General features: G+C 41.3%; 2 protein-coding genes across 5 annotated transcripts in view; one reads left to right on the forward strand and one right to left on the reverse strand.

The window, feature by feature from the left end:
* The window catches only part of PHTF2 (putative homeodomain transcription factor 2), a 72108-nt gene extending 54282 nt beyond the window's left edge, over positions 1–17826 (reverse strand). Inside the window, exons 1-2 of one of the 3 annotated variants that reach the window (XM_069879598.1) lie at positions 17673–17826; positions 2861–2937 (exon numbers count right to left, since the gene is read on the reverse strand). In XM_069879598.1, the coding sequence (XP_069735699.1) occupies positions 2861–2905 (45 nt within the window). In that variant the 5' untranslated portion in view covers positions 2906–2937; positions 17673–17826. Of the gene's footprint in view, positions 1–2860; positions 2938–9205; positions 9230–17672 lie in introns of those variants that run through there. The other 2 variants (XM_069879428.1, XM_069879508.1) reach the window with 2 other exon arrangements.
* TMEM60 (transmembrane protein 60) overlaps positions 1–22903 on the forward strand; it is a 322734-nt gene extending 299831 nt beyond the window's left edge. The window contains exons 1-2 of one of the 2 annotated variants that reach the window (XM_069879719.1): positions 18075–18151; positions 22237–22903. In XM_069879719.1, coding sequence (XP_069735820.1) covers positions 22279–22683 — 405 coding nt within the window. In that variant the 5' untranslated portion in view covers positions 18075–18151; positions 22237–22278 and the 3' untranslated portion in view covers positions 22684–22903. Of the gene's footprint in view, positions 1–18074; positions 18152–22236 lie in introns of those variants that run through there. The other variant, XM_069879803.1, reaches the window with a different exon arrangement.
* Positions 22904–24010: the final 1107 nt, after the last annotated feature.

Genomic DNA, 24010 nt, shown 5'->3' on the forward strand with positions numbered 1-24010 from the left:
CCTCAACCTACTCGGAATATATTTTTCTTCTTTATGTATGACTAGAACTATCAGACATTTGTGCGTTTTCTTAGGTCATTAATACACCAACTCATTAATCTGAAAATATCTCCTCAAAAAAATACTTTTTTCCTCATTTTATCATACAGGCAAGAAGTATCAATTTGATTAATACTGACTACAACCCTGGCTCTCTTGCCCCAGAAACAATGTTTTACTGACAGAATGTGCTAAGTTTTCACGCCTCTCACTTTAAATTTCACTGTTGTGAGGAATCAGCAGATCTAAAAAGCAAGGTAAGTAGGAAACTTTGGCAACTCTGAAAGAAAAACTTAAAACTGAAAGCAACCACCAGTTCAGAGTTCAGTGTTTTGCCATCACAAGCAACCAGATAGAAGAAATGTATTAAAAAGGACCTAAAAAAGTCTAGTACCCACTACCATGGCCCTTCCTGTTCCCCAGTTTGAAATATTTGGTGCAAACAACAAATCCATGAGGAATAAAAATATACTGTGCCACATAAGAGATTAAAATGAATAAATAGATAAATAGGATAAAGTACATGAGTGAAAGAGCCTAGATGCTCCCAGGAAAGGACTACACACTGCACTACAAAGTTAAAAAAAAACCCTTGGGATTATCAGCCTGATCCAGGAGAACCTTCAGTAAATGGGATCTAAGAATTAACAATCTAATTAGCATGACCACTTGCATGAGATGCAACATTGCTGCAGAGTGGCCATTTGTCCCAAAATAAGACTCCTCATACCAAAAGAAGGAAAGGCTGCTCATTTGGCAGACCCCAGTCTACGTGTGGATTGCAATTAAATTTTGTTCACACCATGGAAAACACTGATACCAGGTTTATGCAAGATTTTATCCCTCCTGAAGATAGCCCAGTCCTGTCATGAATTAACAGGAGTCACCATATCATAAGCCCTTTCCATAAAGGCAGCACGTGATTTCTGGCCAAGCTGGAATCTGTAGAAGCTTACAGAGACTTGTAGGAGAAATACTGTTGTGGCTATGAATGAAAAAAATGGAAACACTAGAAAAAACAACAGAACTGGGGTTAAAGAGTGTCCTGTACTGATAGTGAGTAATCCTGTTAGAAGCAGTGTCCTGGGAAAAGTAAAACTGAGGAATGGGTTGTTTATATCAAGACTAGAAGCCTGCCCTATGTAAGGTCACAGCACAGTGACTCATCAGCAGAAGGTCCTGCCTTCTAGCATCAGGAGGATAGAAAGCATATCACATATGGCATTCCTTTTCTTGTATGACCACCAGGAACACATACATATATTTAAAAACAAACAAACAAAGCAAAACAAACAGATAACAAGTATGAACATCATTCAAGACCTATGGAGGCTTCAGTCCCTTTCTTGCATCAAAGGATCATTTATATGTAAAGCTGAATACCATAAAAGATCTGTTCAAAGACTAGCTCATCATCATCAACAAAAACTTCAGAGGATCTGACAGCCAGCCTCTCTGGCACTGCACAAAAGTCCAGGTCAGCCCAAATACACATACAGCTTGGTGTTTGTATTACCAGTAGAGCACTGCAAGTGAATGAAATTTATGACAGAATGTGTGGAAGTGGGTAAAATCAGCATCACCTTCTCCTTTCATAAGGTCCTACACTGTTGTTTGGTTTTGGGAGTTTTTGGTTTTTGTTTTACGCTAGTCTTCCACAAGTCATCCTCCAAATCTTTTAAAAGGACCTGCAGTCAAGAAACAGTTCAACACCACAGCATAACTCCACCAATATTTTTGCAAAAATACTTTTGGGAAAACTTAAATAAAAGAAGGGAGAGAGGACAATACAAAATGAAACAAGAAATCTCAATTAAATTCTGAATTAAAATTAATTTTTGAACAATAGTTGAATGGTCAGTATTAACTAAACCAGCAAAATTAATTTTTCTGCTTTTCCAACAGTACCATTAATTCAATGTTGTAAAAATCTCAAAGCACAACGGTATTTTCTGATTTCTAGAAGTCGACTGTTGTTTAGCTAGAAATTAACCAGAATTTCTGCTTTAAAGACTGTTGACATCATTCTCCTAAGGATAAGTTGCATCCACTCAAAAAGACAGCAATAGGCCCAAGGAAAATAATGACTCACAGAAACTTATTACATCATGGAGAGCCAAGGAAAAAAGTCATAACAGTTATATATATCTTAAAGAAACACATCCCAAAATTTAGCAAATGTTTCCACTTAAAAAAAACCCCAAACAGTTGGCATGGTAATGTTAAGAGGGCATGATGATTTGAAATTGTCAAAACAATAAATTAGGAAGAGGCATAAGCATTCCTATGTGCAAACATGAATCAAAAGGCATAATATCAGGTGATGCTGTAACTCTGTATCTCCAAATGAGATCTTTTTCCTCTCCCCTGCCTCAATTTGGTTTTTTTCTAATTAACTTCTAAGAAGCCTCAGCCCATCTCTTTTGGGTGTGGGTTACACAGTTGTTTGTTACTGACAGAAAATATGTTTCAATTCTTACTTACTATTTGAATACAAAGATTCATTTATGTGCTATAGAAACAACATTCTCCTGTACATTCATTAGCATTCTACAGAGAGAAAAAAATCTCTTCCCTTTTTTTCTATTGCACAGGTAGCCAAGGGAGTGAGGATTTTCCAACACGAAACAAAAGCCATTCCATTTCATTAGATACAGTCACTATATATTTATTGGAAGAAAGGTTTCAAGCTACTCACTCTCATACAATGCCAACCAGTAATGCAGAAGTATTTTATATTTATAATACTTTACACACAAACCACAATAAGTCAACAGTTGTTTTCTTTTTAAAGCCCCCATAAAACAAATAGAAAGCTTACCTTCTTCTGGTACCAAACTATAGCATCAGTTACTTTGGACGCCATTTATTCCACTGCATTCACACAGTCATTTTAGGCTGTTAACAGAAAAAGACAGAACTTTACTTCCACCTCCCCTACGAAGGCCAACACAGGGAATGTAGAAACATTCCCATTACCTGCAAAACACTGAACAGCTACCCTTATTTTATACCTTGCCTCATTACTGTATTAGTAAGTTTAAATGAGTTTTCTCCTACACGTAAACATAAAACTATAAATCTGCTGGTATGGGACATCAGAAGCTTCAGATTTGTCCATCCTTCCCCAGTGAAATACTGGTGGCACACAGACAATATTATTGTCTTACGAGAACCTCATGAGAGTTATTATTACATGGAGGTTGTTTTTTTTTAATAAATTAAGCAACTGATAGTTATCACTGCAGCACAGCATTCTGAAATCCAGGAACAACTGTGTTATGAAATGCAATAAAGTTTCATCCAAGCTGTTATATATTTTTGGACAGGAAAAAAAAATCAGTGCTAGATCAGCCCCACAGTATGGTCTGTTGGGACAGAACAACAGGCTATGGTTTTAAGCTATAAAACGGCAGATTTAGACTAGATATGAGGAAGATTTTTTTTATTTTTTTTTTATGATGAGGGTGGTGAAATATTTGAACGGGTTGCCCAGAGACGTTGTGGATGCTCCATCCCTCCAGACATTCCAGACCCAGTTGGATGAGGCTCTGAGCAACCTGATCCACTGGAAGGCGTCCCTGTGCACAGCAAAGAGGCTGGAACTGGATGATCTTCAAGGGTCCCTCCCAACCCAAGCCATTCTATGGTTCAATCATTTGAGACAAATAGCAGACTTATCATAATACTGCCAGTATCACCAATAATACTGCACCTTATATTTCTTCATTAAAAGGAAACAAGAACTCTTAATCTATAGGCAGTTTCTACAGTGAAAGATTAAATGTGATCTTTGTCTTTTAAACAAAGAGAAAGAGAATAAATTTGTTTACAGCATTTGCACAGATAAGAAACACAAAGAAAAATACAACGTACAACAGACAGGACTGGAAACTGAAACTGTACAATAGGTTAAAATAAAGTGTTGTTATGAAATGCCTAAGCATTAGAATAACTCGTGACACTTCATTATACATTGCTCATCACCAAATATTTAATTTTTTGCTTTTAAAAAAGCAGATACTAGATTACCTGATCATAACAGACATTTGTACGAAAGTCACAAATACCCCCTGTACAAAAGCTCTATCAACACTACCATCTTCCAAGGCATTTCTCAGAAAGAAAAAAGGACCTGCAAAAAGACTCGGTTCTGCAGTGATGCCTGGAGAAGAGGAGGCTGAGGGGAGACCTTATTGCTCTCTACAACTACCTGCAGGGAGGTTGTGGAGAGGAGAGAGCTGGCCTTTTCTCCCAAGTGACAGGGGACAGGACAAGAGGGAATGGCCTCAAGCTCCACCAGGGGAGGTTCAGGCTCAACATAAGGAAAAAGTTCTTCACTGAAAGAGTCATTAGGCAATGGAACAGGCTGCCCAGGGAGGTGGTTGACTCGCCTTCCCTGGAGGTGTTTAAGGTGTGGGTGGATGAGGTACTGAGGGGCATGGTTTAGAGACTGGTGGGAATGGTTGGACTCGATGATCCGGTGGGTCTCTTCCAACCTGGTGATTCTATGATTCTATTTACGCCACCTTCCCTGACTCAGGTATGGATGTACTCGGAATTCACACATTACTTCAGAAACACTGTATTTAGTAAGTTTGGATACGTATCATATACACTATAGCAAAAAACTTCAACAAATAGACTGCTTTTATACCAGCTCCTGAGAATTTCTAAGAAACACAATACCATGCATTGTCAAATTTCATAAAGCTTTCTCAAAAAAAGAGAAATCAAATACCCAAGAGGAACTGTATTTATGATTTCTAACAGTGTAACTCCAATTTCCTTTACATAATTCCAGATAAAATTACAACACAATAGAAAGAAATGTCTCCAAGGAAGCTTAGGAAGCCATGAGTAAATTTCAGAAATACCGAGACACTGACTTTTGGTGCAACTGAGCAAACAAACAGTGCAATTTTTCCACTGTTGATAATATCATCATGCAAGTCACATCAAGTCAGTTAATGCTGCCAGCCATGACTGTGTCAACATCTGTAATTGCTTCTGACCTATTTGTTTCTGATAATAATAGAAGTTTTTCTAAGAGCAGCTATCAGTTATCAAGAATTCATTCACACAACAAATAAATTTCAATCATATAAAGCATGGAGCCCAACAGAGACTTTGATATAATTTAGCACACTACATAGACTGGTTACCCTTTTCTCAGCCATACAAAGCTCAAAACAGGATTTCCTTTCTTGTTTGAAAACCTGTTTCAGTGAACATAAATTTAAAATAATTTGCTACACTGACCTATAGACTCAAAGCAACATAAACCCCTTGGCCATACAGTCTCCACACACAACATGACCCGTATCGCACAGTCACAGCAGAAGTAGCTCCACTACTCCTAGAGGTGCCAATGCAGGAAGGCTGCCTTACAGATTTTGATCATACTTGCATCCCTTGCCTTCCCCTCGTCTGTGAGCTCATCTTGGAGGATCTTTAATTTCTTCTTATTTCTCTTAAAGCAGCATGCCATCTCACGTGCAATATATCCTGCTTCCTACCCACCATAGTCACAGGGTGAGGAAAAAGGTTGGAGACTTTCATTATCAGCAGTAAAGAACTAACTGTCAAACCTGCACAGAAACCATTCCCTCAACACCTATGCTAATTTGATCTCTCCCTCTACAAGGGCAACAATTTCTCAGGAAACCAACACTAACTTATGAATTCAAGACTTCTGTGTCAAATATGGCTAAAATCAGACAAGTCATTTTAAAGGCAGCAACTTTTTTTGCAGTAGTTCTCCAATTCACTCAAAACCCCTTTGCCTGGGGAAACAATTACATCACAAAACTATAAACCAAGTATAATGAAGTAGTTCTATTATTGTTTTGTTTGATTTCTATCTATAAATCTGTTATTCAGATTACTCATGGCTTTCATAGTTCTAAGAAACACATTAAATCCTCCAAAGAGTCTGTTTTGGTGATGTTTCAAGCATAACTGCATAAACATTTGGATAAACAATCTAAAGACGATGCTTACAAAAGTAAACATGACAAAATCATGGGATGGATGTCCCAAAAACTTGTCTGGTGTGCTAAGTAAAAATACTTCTACAAGGAAATATCACATGCTTCTTTCAAGAAATCTACAACAATCTCTAAGACAGCACTGAAATGAAGGGTGAAAAGGTTTGTTTAATTTTTTCTGGACAGTATTTCTGTTTGCAGGGAATGGGATTGGTTTGTCTGTGGTTTGATTTCGCTGGGGGTTTCTTTGTGACACTTGGCCTGAAGCTAACTTATCTGGATAAGAAATGGATGGTAACAATTCAAAGCACTTAAGCTGCAGCCCTGACTCTGACTCTGCATCCGCCCACAGCTCACTGAACACTTAGACAGGAGACCAAGTACTTCAACAATGTCAGAATTCTACATATTCATTACAAGTTAAAAAGTTATTCAGCTGACAATTTGTATTGATATCGATACTGAAGTCAGTCTGGGGTCTAAGGCACAGCAGTACCAAAGGGGTAAAGTGAACAAATAAAAATAACTGATAAAAGCACAACAGAGCTCTGCCTGTTCTTCTGCCTTTTCCTCCCATCCTCTCCAGATCCAGACGTTTGTTTCACCTTCTGTCAAATACCTGCACCTGGGACAGGAATCAGCTTCTGCACTTAGTTGTCCTATGCAGAGTAACTTAATATTAACTAATTAGGAGACTTAGGAGCAACACAAAAAATACTCCCAACTTCGGAAATTAGACAGAATTCACAAATATAAAAGCTGGATCACAACATCTCGATGACGTTCAACAGAGCCACTCATTACATTTCCATCAAACTCACAGTCAATGCTACAAATAACAGGCAACATTTTCCGATCAAAGCTTCATTACTTCCTTCAAACCAAAAACAGATTACTACCTGGCTTCGGTGATCCCATTCAGAAGTGGGGTCTCTTAGCTATTTCTTTTCCATTTCAGAGCATAATCCTAATCCATTTTAAGTAAGTACACACCACACTAAGCCTTGCAATCAAATGAGCAGCTATTTAAAAGCCACAGAAATCTATATCTACATGACTTCAGGTAGTTAAATGCCCATTCAAGCAGTGCAGTGCTTATTGTGAAAAACAGGGTTAGATACTACACTACATATTTAAATAAATTCAACCTAAGTGCACTTAAAAATTTTACTCATATGCACAGGGGTTTGGCTACCCAGATCAGACATAAATGCACACATGTCTAAAGGGCAGCCTGCAGAAAATAAAATCTATTCTGAACTGTGACAGCAGTTTGGAATAAAACAGTGGTCATCATAGTGACAAAGGCAAAAAAAGTCAACTTTTGGAAGAATATTGAAGTTTAAGAAGTGTCAACTAAAAAAAGGACATATTTTTATATGTAAAAATACAACATAAGCATGGAAGCATAGGCAAATAGTTGCTTTCCTTGCCTGTAAACAGTGTGAATCACTAAGCATTTAAAGGAACCTGTTCCCTTTAACAACCCTAACCAGAACGGTCAGGATACCATTCAGCTGTTGAGTCAAGATTTGAATGTCCTTCTCAATTCATTATGATCATGGAGGTTGGCACGTTCACTGGACATTGTCAGGAGTAAAACTGTAGAGCTGTGGCAACTGTCTCAAACGTTCTTTTAAAATGCCATAGATTTTACTGCCTTCAGAAGAACTTCTCTTAGCAGCAAATTAAAGGCAGTTTTAAAAAAGTTACTGTGTAATGACATGAGAATACCAGAACTTGTTTTCAAATGTTTTCCACAACAGACCTGCTTTAGCATTGTTAGAGATTTCATATTACAGTTTTACATTCACAGGCATAATTTCACCGAGATACCCTACCATGAAGAGTTAAGAAGAGACAATGAATCAGAAGAGTAAAGCCTATGGCTTAAACTACTATTCTTGGAGCAACATTTGTATCACACCAACTCACTTAAAACATTATACCTGCTGATGCACAGCTATAAAATAACTTTAATAAAGGAAAAAAAAAACAAACTCACTTTCTAGGTTCAATATCAAAATAGAAGTTAACATTATTATCAAATTATTGACATTGTCTGATATTTTAAATTGATTATAAATGAGCCCAATAAACATCTGTCATATCAGGCATCCACTGTTGACTAAAACGTTGCTTCTGCACGATGAAACAAACGAAGACAGGTTATCAATGTAATGCAGATACACCACTAAAACTTACCAGCAGTCACCCCTCCTACACTCAAATCCATGGCAGTTCTGCCACTGCCCACCAAGAACAGGATTAGACCCTTGAAGCAGTTTCCAAAGGACATTCTCCTTCCTGTGCATTACAAATAAACCATTAAAGCTACATTTCCTTTTTCAAAAGGAACATCCGCTGTCTAAGTACTTTATCTATGCACGGCTGTTCTCAAAACAGCATTTCAGAATTGCAAATTGTATACAAGCAAATGAGAAGCTTGTCACTCCTAGGTTCACACCTTTCAGTGGAAGTCTTATCATGTTCCTTTCAGCTGACTTTAAGAAATTCTGAAGCAGCCAAAGGGAAGGAAAGAAATAAAGCAAAATTAAAGAATCAGACTCTGCTAACCTAAGGACCACATCCAGTAGCCAGCATGAAAAGTGCTCTTACTGCCAAGGTCCCCCCAGTTGTTGCCGTGCAATCCAAAGTCATGATAGTTGTAAATAAAAAGGAATTAACATAGGGTTGGTTGGTTGTTTCCCCCAAAGAACACAAACAACTCTGCTAAATTTGGATATCAGCACTCCATAGACACTACTCAGAAAAGACAGTGAATTTATAAACTTTGTTCTTTACTCTATTTAAAAAGAAAAAATAATAAATCACAACCACAAAACTGAAAAACAATCACCCCCAAGCAACCAGTGATAAAAAGCACTGAACATCCCCAGATACCTGTTTGAGGAGATTTATTGAGGAGATTATTGGGCCAACAACAGCAGCAATAAAACATGAATCAGAGCCTAGGCTGGCTGCTGGGTATCAAGCCCTGTTCTTTACAAACACACAGGCGTCTGGCAGAGTGCCCACACCTGCTTATGCCTCCATATTGGAAAACAGAGACTTGTTCAGGCCTCTGTAGTTTGCTCACAAACTGCAGTATCTGATCCCATTTCTGCCACTGCATATTTATTCTGCCTTATAAGCTCGTGCCCCTCATGACTTACCACCCCAAGCAGGAAGCTCCCACAGTGGCAGCTGCAGCACAGAGCATGCAGCAAGAATCACTTTTCAGATTCTGATGGGAAGTAGGCTGGACTTCACCACCTTCATCCCCACAGTAAAAATGCCAATGTCTGAAGGACAAACTAGCAAGGAATCACCACAGAAAATTACTGTCTCCCAAGGAGTACTTGCTTTGCAAGCGACAACTGCCTGAAATAGTAGCAAAATGTTGAGTATAAGGATTTCTGAGATTTATTTCAGGTTCTGGGAAAAGAACATTGCGTGCAGTTGTTGCAACTGCTGTAGCCATTTCTGGAATCCGTGCCCTCAGCCTTAAAGTCTCTGTAAATTTCCTGATTTTGTTACATAAGTGGTCTCTGTCCATGGCTCTATTTAAGCAACATGACACAATTTCACAGCTACCTCGCCTGTGAAAACAGGCGGGAAGGACTCTGTACTGAAGTCCAGGATTCATTACCTCTCATAATTTACTCCTGAGTATGCTGTAGTATTTCTTGATTAGCAAAAAGCTCCTAATACTTAAAATATTCCACTGTTTAATTAAGTGGAAAAAAATCAAGCCCTTAAAGGATACTATAATCAAGTTAATTTTGCCTCTTATCTTACGTAAGAGATGTGAGTTACAAAGTTCCCGTTAATCCAAATGCGGTAATTGCTGCCAGTGTGCCAGATCTACACACCAAGACATTCCTGAAAATGCTGCATCTTCCCAATAAATAAATAAAACACAGTATACGGTCAACCTCAGGTTCTCCTCTGTTTAATTCCTGAGGTTTGTACTGAATACTACACACATACATACTCCATTAAACATTTTTACAATCTTATAATGAGAAATCTCTGAAATAGTTAACAACTTTATTAAGGAATAGAATTTCTATAAATACTATGTTTTTCTCTTATATACATATTCTTAACAAACACTCAAAAGAAAGAACCCAACCAAAAATACAGTGGCCACCTCAAAATAAAATGCTGTGCTTCTTTCCTCCTCCTTGGGAGCCTAAAAACAAGAGCAATTTCCTGCAACAGTAAATCTTGCTCACTGAAAACACTGACTTGGTGTTTAGGAAGACATGTTTATCTGTCACCAGGCACTGCACAGCAGAGTTGTGGCTTCTCGATGAGTACAGTCAGGAAGCTGAAAACCACGCCTAAATTACCAAGTTTGCATCATGTTCTACAAATAGTTATCCAGCAAGTTTTTGAAGCAGCTGAGGCATGAAGTGGCTGAGCTGCCAGAAAAAGCTGCAGTATCTTAGAACAGCCACTGTTCTGCAGGAGCACAGCAGCAAATGCTGAGCCTATATTTTTTAAAAAGTCTCTGGAGCAATCCAAACAAGGAATTGTAGGGTAACAAGCCTTACATGTGTACCTGGCAAGCTCCTCAGAACAATCATTAAAAATAGAACACATTATACTTGAAAGACTATCTGATAGAGTCTATCAGCAGTTTCTGCAAAGGAAGATCATGCCTTGGTCTATCAGTATTTCTGAACATGTCAAACTAACTGATAAACAAGAGCAAGTGATAAAACATACAAAGACTTTCAAAGAGCCTTTGGAAGGATGTCAAAGACTTCTAAATAGACTGCTGTTTGTGAAAAGCAAACATTGGCACGGATGAAAAACCAGCCAGAAAACTGAACAAAATTTTGAGGTCTACATTCTTCATTGCAATAGACTAATAGGATAATAAAGATTAATAGCAGCATCCAGTCTGAATAAAATGCCCTATTTATTGCCTGCTCCGATGCTTAGAAGCTCCTTGGCTCACACACAGCTGGTCTGCTAGCTCTTCCGTTCAGTATTAGGCCAAGACAAAGTGCACACAAATCCTAGGGAGCTCATCTGGAAAACTCTGTTCTCCTTCAGATGAATGTCCTAATCACAAAACTAAACTCAGACTAAATCTTCCTGGTCTGCTTTCTTTATGTTCTTCTAGCTTTCACATACCTGCACACCCTGTAGTGAGAGAGCTACACAATCTTGCTCAGTACACACAAGCCCCGGTGGTCAGCTCTTTCTGGAGGTTTGACGTCAAAGCCACTCAGGTTGAGAGTACCCAGAAATCATAATTTCCTATTTTTTACGTACACTAACCATTACACTTCTACAAGAAAGACCAACACAGACACTCATCGTGCCACTGCTTCATCAGATGCTGACAGCTAATGTTAGCTTGCAAACAGACATGCCCCACATTCCTGCTCATTTCCAGAGCTCTTAAGGAACTTTCAGCAGAAGAAAACACTTACTGAAGACACGTACAGTCCACAGAACCAATGGAGAAGGTGTGGGTGGCCTCGGAAGGCTTCACAATTGTTTTAATCACTCTAAACTAGTACTGCCACAGTCCACTCTCCTCCTCAGTTACAAGCTTCCATCCTTCTTTTTACCAGCATTGGAGCCCATCACACAGGAGACAGCTTCAAGGATCTGACTACCACTACTAGTAAAAGAGCATTTTTCACCTGGATTAGCTCCACAGATCTATGGACAGCAGAACAAGAGGAGTACTAATGCCACCGCCAGTAGTGAGGCAGTTCTGATGGAAGCCAGCTTGAACATCTGAGTCTCCACCTGCAAGCCTTCAGCAGAACCACTAACAAATTTAATCTGAACTAATAAGGACACTTTCCCTTCTCCTCCTCCCCCTATTTAGACCAGTAGCTTTGGGTTTTCATGAAGCACGGCTAAAGTTAAGTCCTTAAATGGTGTGAACTCAGCCCTGTTGTATTATTCCTGACCTCAAGCTTCTGTAAATAGGTCCAGCAGCGCTCATTGTATTTATATTTATACATCAGAAAAGAAAATAAAAGAAAACCTGAAGTAGCAGCATTTCCAGATGACAATGTTACATTGGGAAAGCTTAAGATGGATCAACTTTAACAATGAACAGGAAGTATAATAAGATTTTACTATCAATAACGCAAATTATATCTATGAGAGGGGGAGTGAACAACAGACACTGCACAAAGCTTTAAAAATCAGGTATCTCAAATTCAAAGAGGAAACTGGGCAGCTCAGCGATTCTTCCATTCAATATACTATAGTCAGAAAAGCCCAAAGACACCTGAATAAAAGAAGAAAACACTGCAGTACAGCTCTGTTGATCAGTTGTGCAGTCTGACCTGGAATACATATATTTTATTATTTCAAAGAATCTTAGAATGGTTTGGGTTGGAAAGGACTTTAAAGATCATCCAGTTCCAAACCCCTGCCATGGGCAGGGACACCTCCCATTGGATCAGGTTGCTCAAAGCCTCATCCAACCTGGCCTTGAACATCTCCAGGGATGGGGCATCCATGACTTCTCTGGGCAACCTGTTCCAGTGCCTCATCACCCTCACAGTAAAACATTTCTTCCTAATAACAAACCTGAATCTCCCCTCTTTCAGCTTAAAACCATTACCCCTTGTACTACCACTCAACTGCCTGATAAAGAGCCTCTCCCCAGCATTCCTGCAGGCCCATTAAAATACGAAGAAGAATATTAAAATACTGGGGGAAGAGTTCTGAAAAAGGCTATGAATTATCAACCACCTGAAAGATTCTCCTGTTGAGACAGGCAAGTATGAACAGAAAAATAAGGAATTAGAAATTAAATGAGACTTCAAGAAACATACAGAAAACATAGTCAAGAAAACAACAAGTCTCCAGTTATATAGGGAACTTCATTCATTAACCCAGCTCAGAGGATAGCAAGGCCAAGCTTCTAACAGAGAAATATTATATTACAACACATAATTAGACTGTTAAAATCAATACCACAGGAAGTCTCTGAAGCCAAGATTTCACTCAGATTCAAAAAGAAAGCAGTGACTTAAACACATAATAATACAAAAACAAAACAACAAAAAAGAAACACACAGCTGAGGGAATGTCAGACTTCACAACACAAGATGCAAGAAAACATCCAAAGAGATCACTGGGCTGTATTTGGCCATGCAAACTCTCTACCTAAGCTGACCCCAAAATGGCCAGTAGCAAATATGAAGGAAAGCACACGAACAACATGGCAAGCATAGAACAAAAGGTCCCTTAAGATAGCTGACCACAAAGAGTGTTTAGCTGCCAGGCTGGCATCTACCAGCCGCCTAACCTCCCCAAAAGCATTTGGTGCTGGCCAGCTTCCAAAATTCTTCATGACTTCATATTTGATGCTACATTGCTTTAAATTCTCCCACTTTGCAATTGTAGTTCATTTTTTAAGAACAAGAACCACAAATGTATTTGCAAACAGGAGTTCAATCCAATGCTTGGACTCATTCCAGGAAGCCAGCTAGTCTCACTGGAGTATGCCGACACAGACCACCTCAAACAAACAATGAATTAAATACTGAACACTACATGTCTCACTTAAAGAGCATTCCCAGCAGAACTGAATTTGTAAAAAATCCCATTTACACATTTAAATTAAGAAACAAGAGACTGGCTCTATGAACTCATTGACAGCCTCCCTTCAACTGAAAAAAACCAAACATAACCTCTATTTCCAAATTTCTTGACAACGTAACATGTACGTAGAATCATAGAATCACCAGGTTGGAAAAGACCCACCAGATAATCAAGTCCAACCATTCCTATCAATCACTAAACCATGCCCCTCAGCAACCTCGCCCACCCGTGCCTTAAACACCTCCAGGGAAGGTGAATTAACCACCTCCCTGCGCAGCCTGTTCCAGTGCCCAAGGACCCTTTCTGTGAAAAATTTTTTCCTAATGTTCAGCCTAAACCTCCCCAGTGGAGCTTGAGGCCATTCCCTCTTGTCCTGTCTCCTGCCACTTGGGAGAAGAGGCCAGCACCCTCCTCTCTACAACCTCCTTTCGGGTACTTATAGAGAGCAATGAGGTCTCCCCTCAGCCTCCTCTTCTCCAGGCTAAACAACCCCAGCTCTCTCAGCTGTTCCTCATAAGGCCTGTTCTCCAGCCTCCTCACAAGCTTCATTGCTCAAAGTTCGAAGCTGGCTCTGCTTTGAAATGGGATTGGATCAGACAGATAACTCCCAGCAACCCCTTTCAACCAAAATTATTCTCTGATTACCTGCAGGGCATACCCAAACATTACACACTAATATGTTAAAGCCCTTGCTACCATTAAATTGTGTAGGGGGGGGAGAAGAGTTATTAAGCTCTTCAGATTCTCCTCACAAATTTGAACACAATTTCTTCAAGTAGCTGACCATTTCCTCTGTTCCCAGCAAGAAGGACCTTTATGAACAACAGCACAGTAAATTCGAGGGAGAAAATATGGTATTTAAAGCTTTCAAAGTCTTTTAGCTTTCTTAGAGGAAGCAGAGGTCAGCTGTCATTGAACAGTCAGAAGGAGCAGTACCTCTGACAGAGGTGTCCTAAAAGAGTTTTCATTTGTTCCTTTCATAAAACAAACAAACAAAAAAAAAAAACCCAGGAAAAAAATAAACAGGCCTACCTTGTTCTGTGGGCAGAAGCAATTAAGTCTGCCTGATTTTAGCAGTGAACTATGGCTCCCTATCATTCTTTTCCACTTTGCCCAACATTTTTTTCCTGCCCTCCACCCGTATTACCAACTGCCACAACTATTTGGCTGGGTCAGTAGCACCACAATGGCTCAGAACTTAGCCTATAGACTCACCAGCAGTTGCTCTCTTTCTAAAAGAATTATAACTCGCTTTCTTTGGGCAGTAATATCAATTTGGGTCATTATTCATCAAAATTTTTATAAAAATCTGTCACTGCATAGGTACTTAATGTCTTTCAGTTGCCATTAGATTTGGTTTTGTCATCTGACTGACTAAATAAGTTACTCAAACAGGAGAAGACGGACAAAGAAAGTAATTGTACAAGCTCCGTACCCTTAGTAAGCCCAGCTAAAAAAAGAATCACAAAAATTGTTTGGTGATGAATCCACAGGGCATGCTGTTTATTATGAAAAGAACTTCCTCGGACAGAAAAAGAAACCTGTGACTGTCATCACTCTCACTCATAGGGGTCCTGAGAAAAGAAAAAATAATGTTTTTATTTCTTTAACAAAATGTTTAACATCAACAAATAATAGAAGATATTGATAAAAAGCCTAGGAAGACAGTATACGTAACTTTGGAGAACAGGGAAAGAAATAATGTCCATTGCTTTCCAGTGACCCCTGCCAGCTGTGACAGGAACAGCACTCTTCACTCCAAGAGCTGCTCCACCCTTGGCTGCCTCGTTAACCGCCTCAAACGCGGCTGACTGTAAATCTCCAAACGCACCTATGCCTCCCTTCCAATCCCACATCAACACCTGGTTTCCTGTTTCAAAGCCTACAGGATTTTGAGTTCTCCCAGACTCCCACCAATATTAGGCAGCTATGGATACAGTTGGGACCAACTTTTTAAGACAAGCTGAGCTAACTCTGCTTTGGGAGAAATCCAGTACTAGCAGAATACTTGAAATGCTCTGTGGAGTTCCCAACAATTGCTGACAATTAATTGTACACCACATTCCGCACAATGCAAGGTGGGGGGAAAAAAAAACTACTACAAGCATTGAATTAAACTAACATGGTTTCCAAATTCTTTTTCAGATGACTCAGGCTCATGTTTTATCCTTTATAATATTTATAACCAGAATAAAAACATACATTGGCAGCAAAACATAGCAACAGAAAATCCAACGGCACAAATACTGCACTCCAAGTGAGGATCAGGATCTTAAACACACCAGTTCCAAGTATTTGCTCTCAACCTTCACCTTCAGAAATGAAAATTGTTTGCAAATATTGTAAAATAGAGCTGTGGGACGGAAAAGAAGTCAAAATTGACTGAAATATGTTGCATGTATGTACATCAGTTCATAAACACCGTACTGGAACAAAAGTAAGTCTTCTGAGAAAAGGATTATCCTTTCCAGGGAGTCACAAATAAAGAGGCAAATCGAAGAAGATCACCAAAACCTTCAGAGCTACAGAAACAGCCAAACACATGCAGCTATTTATATCCCAGAGATCTATTCATAGAACACTTTTAGCCTCTAACCTCAGGAAAACAAAAACGTCTCATGCCAAGCACTGATGTATATACCACAAATATATCCTTTTGCCCCTTAGTGACCACTCTACGTGCAGCTAAAGACACTAGGATTCACTTACTAGGATTAACAGGTTATTTGAAGTGATGCACTTCTCCCTGGTAAAACAGACACCACCATCTGTTTAACAGCATCAACAGGAAGATACAAGCGGGCAAATCACTGATGACACATCGTGTTTAGTCTCCTTCCTATTACAGAACTTGCATGTCAAACTATAAAACCAGCTGTATTTCTGCAGGAATGTTTCATCACAAAGAATTTCAGAACATTAATTAAAGTACTTTCAACAAGTCAAGATTTCCAATTAATTACTTTTTCCAGTTAATTATATGACAGATGGATAAGACACTGGCAAATTTGGAATAAAATGCAAGACTCGGTAGCGCTACTTTTCAAGCCACCGATAACACGTAAAAGCACTAAAAGGCAAAATAGCAAGGATAGAGCTCGATGATATGGACTGAAACTGCCACTGAATCCAATAAACCCGAGTCACATGTGCCCAGGGACCACGTATGGAAAACCAAAGGTGAAGAAGTCAACACCTGGAGAGCTCTAACACTGCACAAACATTTTCCCCCACTCCCCTCTCCTTTGTTTCTCACAGAAAGAGCAGCAAATAAAACACTTATCAGGAAAATTAATATGAAAGACGTTTGAATGTGAAAAAATCTTAAATCGTGAAAAGCAACCTAACGTTTAGTTTCTCAAATGAAAAGCCAAAGACAACAAAAGATGCGGGCAGGTCGGCGGCGGGTTAGGGTGGGAAGAGGAGAAAAGGGGCCAGGAATAGAAAGGAACCACCAGAGGAAAAGGAAAGCGTGTAAAACACAAGCACCGAGCAGGAGACTGAGGGGAAAGATGAAGGCGAACATCCACGAATTTAGGACCTTTAACGGAAAACGGGGAGGAAAAAAAGGTCCCATCCCCGGACACGGGGATTAAAGCCGCTCGGGGTGGCCCGGAGCCCCTCGCGGTGGCCCCAGAGACCTCCGGGGTGGCCCCAGAGCCCCTCGTGGTGGCCCCGCAGCCCCTCGCCGTAGCCCCAAAGCGGCTCGGGGTGGCCTGGAGCCCCTCGGGGTGGCCCCGGAGCCCCCCGCCGTAGCCCCGGAGCGGCTCGGGGTGGCCCCGAAGCCCCTCGCGGTGGCCCCGGAGCCGCTGGCCAGGGCGGGCTGCGCTCCAGCCGCGCTCATCCCGCGATCGCGCCCCGGGCTCAGCGCGGCCCCGCAGACCCTCCGGAGACCCCGGCGCCGCCGAGGCCGCGGCCCCCGCGCCGCCCCGGCCGCGAAGGGGCTGGGGGTCTCGGCTCCAACGGGGACGGACGCGCCCGCCCGCCCCCTCCCACGGGGCACCCCTCACCCCGACCTCCGCCGAACGAGCCGGGACCCGACCTTACCGGTCACCCGGCGGGGCCGGGCACAACGGGAGCGCGGAGGAGGAGGCGGCGGCGGGGAAGGCGGGCGAGGAGGAGGCGGAGGGAGAAAGAGAGGAGGGAGAGGGAGAGGAGGAGGCGCGCGCGGCAGCGGCAGCAACAGCGCGCCACCCGGGCCGGCGCGCGCCGCGAGCGGGGAGGGGGGAGCGCGCGCCGCCGAGCAAAGCGCCCCGCCCCCTCCCGCCCGCGATCGGCAGCGACGCGGCCCAATGGGAGCGGGAGGGCGGGGCCGGGCCGCCGGCCGGACCAATCGGCGGCCAGGATGGCGGCGAAGGGGCGGGGACAGGGCCGGTGGGCGGGTCTAAGGCGATTGACGTGCCCGCCGGCCAATGAGAGCGCGGCGCGGGCGGGCGGCTTCCTGCGGGCGGAGCGGCCGGGCCGGGCCCGCGCGCCCCCTCAGCTGCGCGGCCGGGAGGGAGCGGGATGCGGCGGGACCCCGGGCGGTACGTGCGGGGCAGGGACGGGGCCTGGCGCCGCCACAAGGACGTTGGGGCGTGTGCGGAGAACAGCGAAGCTGGGGAAGGGGCTGGAGAAACAAGGATGAGGGGCGGCTGAGGGAGTTGGGGGGTTGAGCCTGGAGAAAAGGAGGCTGAGGGGAGACCTTAGCGCTGCCTGCACCTACCTGAAAGGAGAATGTACTAAGGAGGGGATTGGTCTCTTCTCCCAAGCGATAGGACGGGAGGAAATGGCCTCAAGCTGCACTAGGGGAGGCTCACGTTAGATATCAGGAAAAATTTCTACTCTAAATTTCTACTGTAATTTCTACTACTAAAGAGGGTTATTAGGCACTGGAACAGGCTGTCCCGGGAGGTGGTTGAGTCTCCATCCCTTGACATGTTTAGAAAACGAGTAGATGAAGTGCTCAGGGTTATGGTTTGGTAGTATCGTGATGGTTTTTGTTAGTGGTGTTGTCCAAGGCCAGGTTGGATGGGGCTTTGAGCAACCTGATCTAGTGCGAGGTGTCCCTGCCCATGGCAGGGGGGTTGGAACTGGGTGATCTTTAAGGTCTTTTCCAACCCAAACCATTCTAGGATTCTGTGATTCGATAGTGGATAGGTATGGTTGGACACAATGCTCTCAAAGGAGTCTTTTCCACCCTAAGGATTCTGTGATTCCTCAGAGGGGCACGGAGGCTGGGGAAGGGTGGTTCGCCCATATCCTTGTTCTCTTCCTTCAAATAGTTCCTGAATTTATGCTTTTCAGCTAAATTCAGGACTGGGGAGTCACTGTTCACTGAAAAACAGTAAAACAAGCGCTCCAGTTAAGGAGATTGTAGTTGGACTTCATTTCTGCTTTTAGATCTACACAGGCTGCCTGAGCAGAGTGCACCAATTGCTGTGGGAACTTGTGAATACCAGGCTTGTGTTTGTATCAGAGTAGTTTAAAAGGGGGTTTAAAATGGGGCTACTGAAATATTTTTAGGAGTTAAATTACTATTACTTACTGAATCACCTTTAAAATGTCATTTAATCAAGACAGTTCTATTTAATTTTGTTTCAGTATAATATCATTTTCTAAACTTTGTTAGGCCAGGTTCAAGGCTTAAATTAAAATTTATAGATCATAGAATCATAGGATGTCCCCAAGTATGACATCTACTCATCTTTTAAACACCTCCAGGGATGGTGACTCAACCATCTCCATGGGCAGTGTATGCCAGAGCTTGACAACCCTTTGAGATCTGTATTCTCATTAGTATTGACCTGCACATCATGTGTAAGTTTCCCTCCTCTTTTTTTTTTTTCCCTTCTAAACAGGACACAATTAGCTATCACAATATTCTAATTATATAGCTCATCTCACCAAGGTCAGTAATGCTACTTAGTGTTTCTCATTACTGAATATTTTCACTTCCAACTAATTATGTCAGTCCTATAAGGCACAGAGAGCTGCTTTTTATTTTTACACTCTGCCTTTGAATTTCCTTCAGTGTTTTCACAGAAGAGTTAGTTCAGACTTTTACCATATCTACATCATTTTTCTAGCATTAACTATCTTGTTGTGATAGCTGGCCTGTAGCTGAGAATCTCCTTTCTTTCCTAATGAGAGATGGTCAAGTGCTCCATGTAATCAAATCCTTCATCAATGTCAGCTGTATCCCCAGCTGTCAGTCTTCAGAATTTTGTTGTGTTTTCATCCAAAAAAGCCTCTACAATTGAATGGAGCCGTGCAGGCCTACTGTTAATTAGGTCAAAGACAGGTGGTACAATGTCCTGTGCTGAGTTTTCTGCCTGTGCTTTTTAAAACTGTTGCTGTGTCATTCTGAACGCTTCAGAAAGCTGGAAATCTTTTCCTCAAGTTAACAACCTTTAAATTGAGTAACTCCATCTAATACATCTTCAGTAGCTTTCTGCTTCCTCAAGAGACAGGCAATAGCACCTTCTTTTGAGTATCTGTTAACCTGATACTTCTAATGGTGTTGAATTCCTTTTTTCCTTTCAGGACCAAGTTTCCAGTCTATTTCTTTGGTTTCTGCTTTCTCTCGTTTGCTAATAAGCGATTCTCCTCCCTGTAGTATTTGTAGTGTTGATTTCTAGAACTAGTTTTCAAAAACTGTTTTTGTGAAAGGAATGTTGAAACTGTGTTTCAGATCACTGCTCTCTTCACTCGGGCTGCAGACTTGCACTTGAGAATATAGGGAATGTTTTCAGAATACAAGAAATACTTTATGCAGGTCATAATAATTGCTCTGCAATCCTCTACCTGCCAGCTGGTTTAGGTATGTTCTTATAACAAAAGAAGAGCAATGCTGTCTAAACCTCTTCCATTTTCTTCTGTCTACATAGCAATTAATTCTCTCGGTAGCGTCACTGCTAAGCTTCACCCTTTCCGCAAGGCGGGACTCTCGGTGTCACTCTGCCAGTAACTGGCTGTCGCCAGACACTTTGGTGATGCGGAGCAGAACTGCACAAAGCAAACTACAAAAATCCTCTTTTAAACTTTGGGGTTTTTTGGTGTGTCAGTTCAAGGGAGTGACTTTCTCTGGGTCTCACAAGTGTCACCCCTAACATAGAGGAGGGATTGCACTGACAGTAATTCCAATTTAGATTATTTTAGGCTAAACTGAATCTTTTCCTTAAGAGAAACCCCAGTACTATCCACTAAACCAAATTCATTGAAGCTTCAAACAGGGACTGAACAAAAAAGTAGATCCATATTGGAAGACACAGCTTAAATTGTAGAATAATTTTAGTTGGGTACAAAATTGTTATCCCCTAGCTTTAACCTAACAGGTCAACTCCTGACCAGGTAAGCCAGCAGCTTTTACTTTCCTCCTGGTTCCGATGCTCTGTCAGAGCACAAAGTTGGTTCAGCTTGCTAATCTTGCAGAAAACTAACCCTGTTAAAAAGAAAAAGGTGCAAATAGATTCCTGCTTGTTCATTGAGTGCAATAGTCTCAATTGGGTGATCTTGTGAGCATCGGTAACAGCAGAGGAAGCAGCAGGTTGTGGCCAGGGCACTGAGGAGGCGGGGGGGAAGCAGAGCTTGTCCTTCCTTTGCAGCATTTGCTTAGATGCTTCAGAACACATCGTCTCACTTTCAGTAATTTAAATATTTTTGTAATCGGGAACAAATCAAAACTTGATTTATTACTTCAAGTGAAAAAAATCTCAGTGTTCTAAAGGGAATTATCAAATTTTTAAAAATTTCAACTTCTTAAAATAATTGAGAAACCTACTTCAGCACTATTTCTCTGGTATCTATTTATTATCCAACTTTGTAGCATGAAATCTTAAGGAAAATCATCATGCTGCTTCTCCTGCTTTTTACACTTGCAGTGAAAGGCTTCTGGCAGATGCAGTGATAAAAGCCTTCCAGTTAGGAATATAATAATTTTTATGGCTGTAGTGGCAGGTGCACTTGTTGTTTTTCTTTCATCATGACTACACAGAAATTTAAATATACTACCAAGCTAATAAACGTAAATAGCATTCCTGTCAGCCAGCATCTGCGTACTTCAGATACCTGCCAGAAAGCAAACATTATCCATAGCATTTACTGACTTTAAGACTGCTTGGCAGAAAGTGGTGGTAGTGCTGCCTGGGTCAGTCCAGCCTGGGTTGTTTCAGCTGCAGCTCTGCAGACTACAGGATCTTCCAGAGAGTTTGGTACTTGTGAGTTGGTTCACACTTTGCTTTGCTTTGTTAGAGAGGGAATTGTTAGGTTTATGTTCAAATGTTAACCATTAGTGTCTCGGTATTTGAGGAACATGGATCTGAAGGTATTCTTAGCATGCAGAAATTGCTAAATGAATCTGACAGCTTGTTTAGGATTAAAGCATAATTTGTTTCAGAGAACAAATGTAGACTAAGGCAGTTTACGCAAGCTGTCTCAAGACACTTAAATTGAATGGTGGACAGGACCAAAACAGAGCGCTTCACTGAGGACAGCAGCTGTGGAAGAAATGCTAGGAAAGGGTACATAGGTGAGGTAGGAAGGGGTGGGAAAAGTTACTCCGTTCAGGAATATGCCTAATGGTTGTGCAGTGACATCTTTTGATGCCTCCTCCCCTCTTTTGTTTTGTTAGGTTGTTGCTGACAGTGGAAGACTTTCTCTCAAAGCTGTTTAAATGAGAATGTCCCTGGCGCAAAGAGTCCTACTGACATGGCTTTTCACGTTACTCTTCCTGATCATGCTGGTGCTAAAGTTGGATGAGAAAGCACCATGGAACTGGTTCCTCATTTTTATTCCAGTCTGGATATTTGACACAATTCTTCTAGTTATGTTAGTTGTAAAAATGGCTGGACGTTGCAAGTCTGGCTTTGACCCTCGCAATGGCTCCCAAAACATCAAGAAAAAAGCCTGGTATCTCATTGCAATGCTGCTGAAGTTAGCCTTCTGCCTTGCTCTCTGTGCTAAACTGCAAGGATTTACTACAATGAAACTAGCCTATGTATTTATCCCTTTGTGGGCCTTGCTTATTGGAGCTATGATTGAACTTGGATACAATATCTTCTACATACGAAGAGACTAAGCTGTACTACATGGTTTTCAGTGCTGAGGTTGGTACCAGATCATTGGATTATTATAGTTTTGCCACAAACTTGGTATCCAAATTAGAATGTCAACTAAGAAGTCAGTCCACCAGGAGACTTCATCTAAACCAGGCTGAAGACTGAAAGCAGACTGGCTCCATTTTTTATTTTAAAACTGTCACATAGGCTCTTGTAAATAAAAGTATTTGTTCAACATCACCTGTTCTACTAGGATTGTTATTTGTTATGCGGAACAAGATACAACAGGCTCTTCATATGCAGGTGGAAGATCTCAAAGGCACCACAATGTTCTGCCCCAGAACATTTAACATATGGGATAATCCTTGGAAAGAGGACTGTCACTCAAAAAATAACCAATTAACAGTAATTTCTGTGATGTGCTAAGTTTGCTTTCAGAGTCTGTAACAATTGATAGCTGCCAAATAAGAGCAAATAAGGAATAAAGTGGCTGAGCATTTTCTTTTTGACAGAAAATCCACTTCCAGTCTGAAAAACTAAAAATAAGCACTTTTCTGTTTCAGTAGCTTAAATTAATAACCACTATGTTTACCTAGGGAAAAAAAAGGTAGTAGCTGAACTGTGCCAGCAGTCCAGGTTGAGCTGTGGGGAGTAGGGGAAGAAGAGTTCATCTCCTTATAAACTCTCAGGCATGCCGAATACAGGAAATGCAAGAGTGAGCACACACATGTACATGTTACACGTAAGTGTATGTGTGTATATGGTACAGAGAACACGCTTAATTTCTATCTGCAGTTCTGTCACGGGTCACCAAGCTGTGTAGGGTGCAGTATTCCATGCGTGGCCCATTGAAGGCAAGATAGACCTAACATGAGCTTTTCATTGAATGATTTAAAAATTTATGGAGAAAAAGAGTAGCTAAAGATCTACCTCCAATTAAGGTAAATGCGTGCGAAGCACTTAAAAAACACTGCTGCAAATGCATAACAAGCATTTAAGCTCTTTAGACAAGTCAAATACATACGCACGCTTATGTCTGGTATGTTCTGGCACCAAGCATAGAACTGAGCACCCAGTCTTTCCTCCTCCAACACTTATCACAGGATAAAAAGCAAAAAGAGCCCTGTTCACACAATGTCCCCAAAAAATCCATACTGCAGCTTTCCTCCCTGAAGCTGGTGATGTTAACAGATCACATAACAAATAATGGAAGAATAAGAACTCTTCTCATTAGGACTTAGTATGTTATTAGCAAAATGGGCCACAATGGTGACTCTGCCCCCTTAATAAACCCTTTCTGTTCCACAGATGTAACAATTATCTGAAAGTTTGGCATCTCTAATTCAA

The sequence above is a fragment of the Phaenicophaeus curvirostris genome, chromosome 1 (assembly GCF_032191515.1).
Source record: "Phaenicophaeus curvirostris isolate KB17595 chromosome 1, BPBGC_Pcur_1.0, whole genome shotgun sequence".
NCBI classification, from domain to species: Eukaryota; Metazoa; Chordata; class Aves; order Cuculiformes; family Cuculidae; genus Phaenicophaeus; species Phaenicophaeus curvirostris.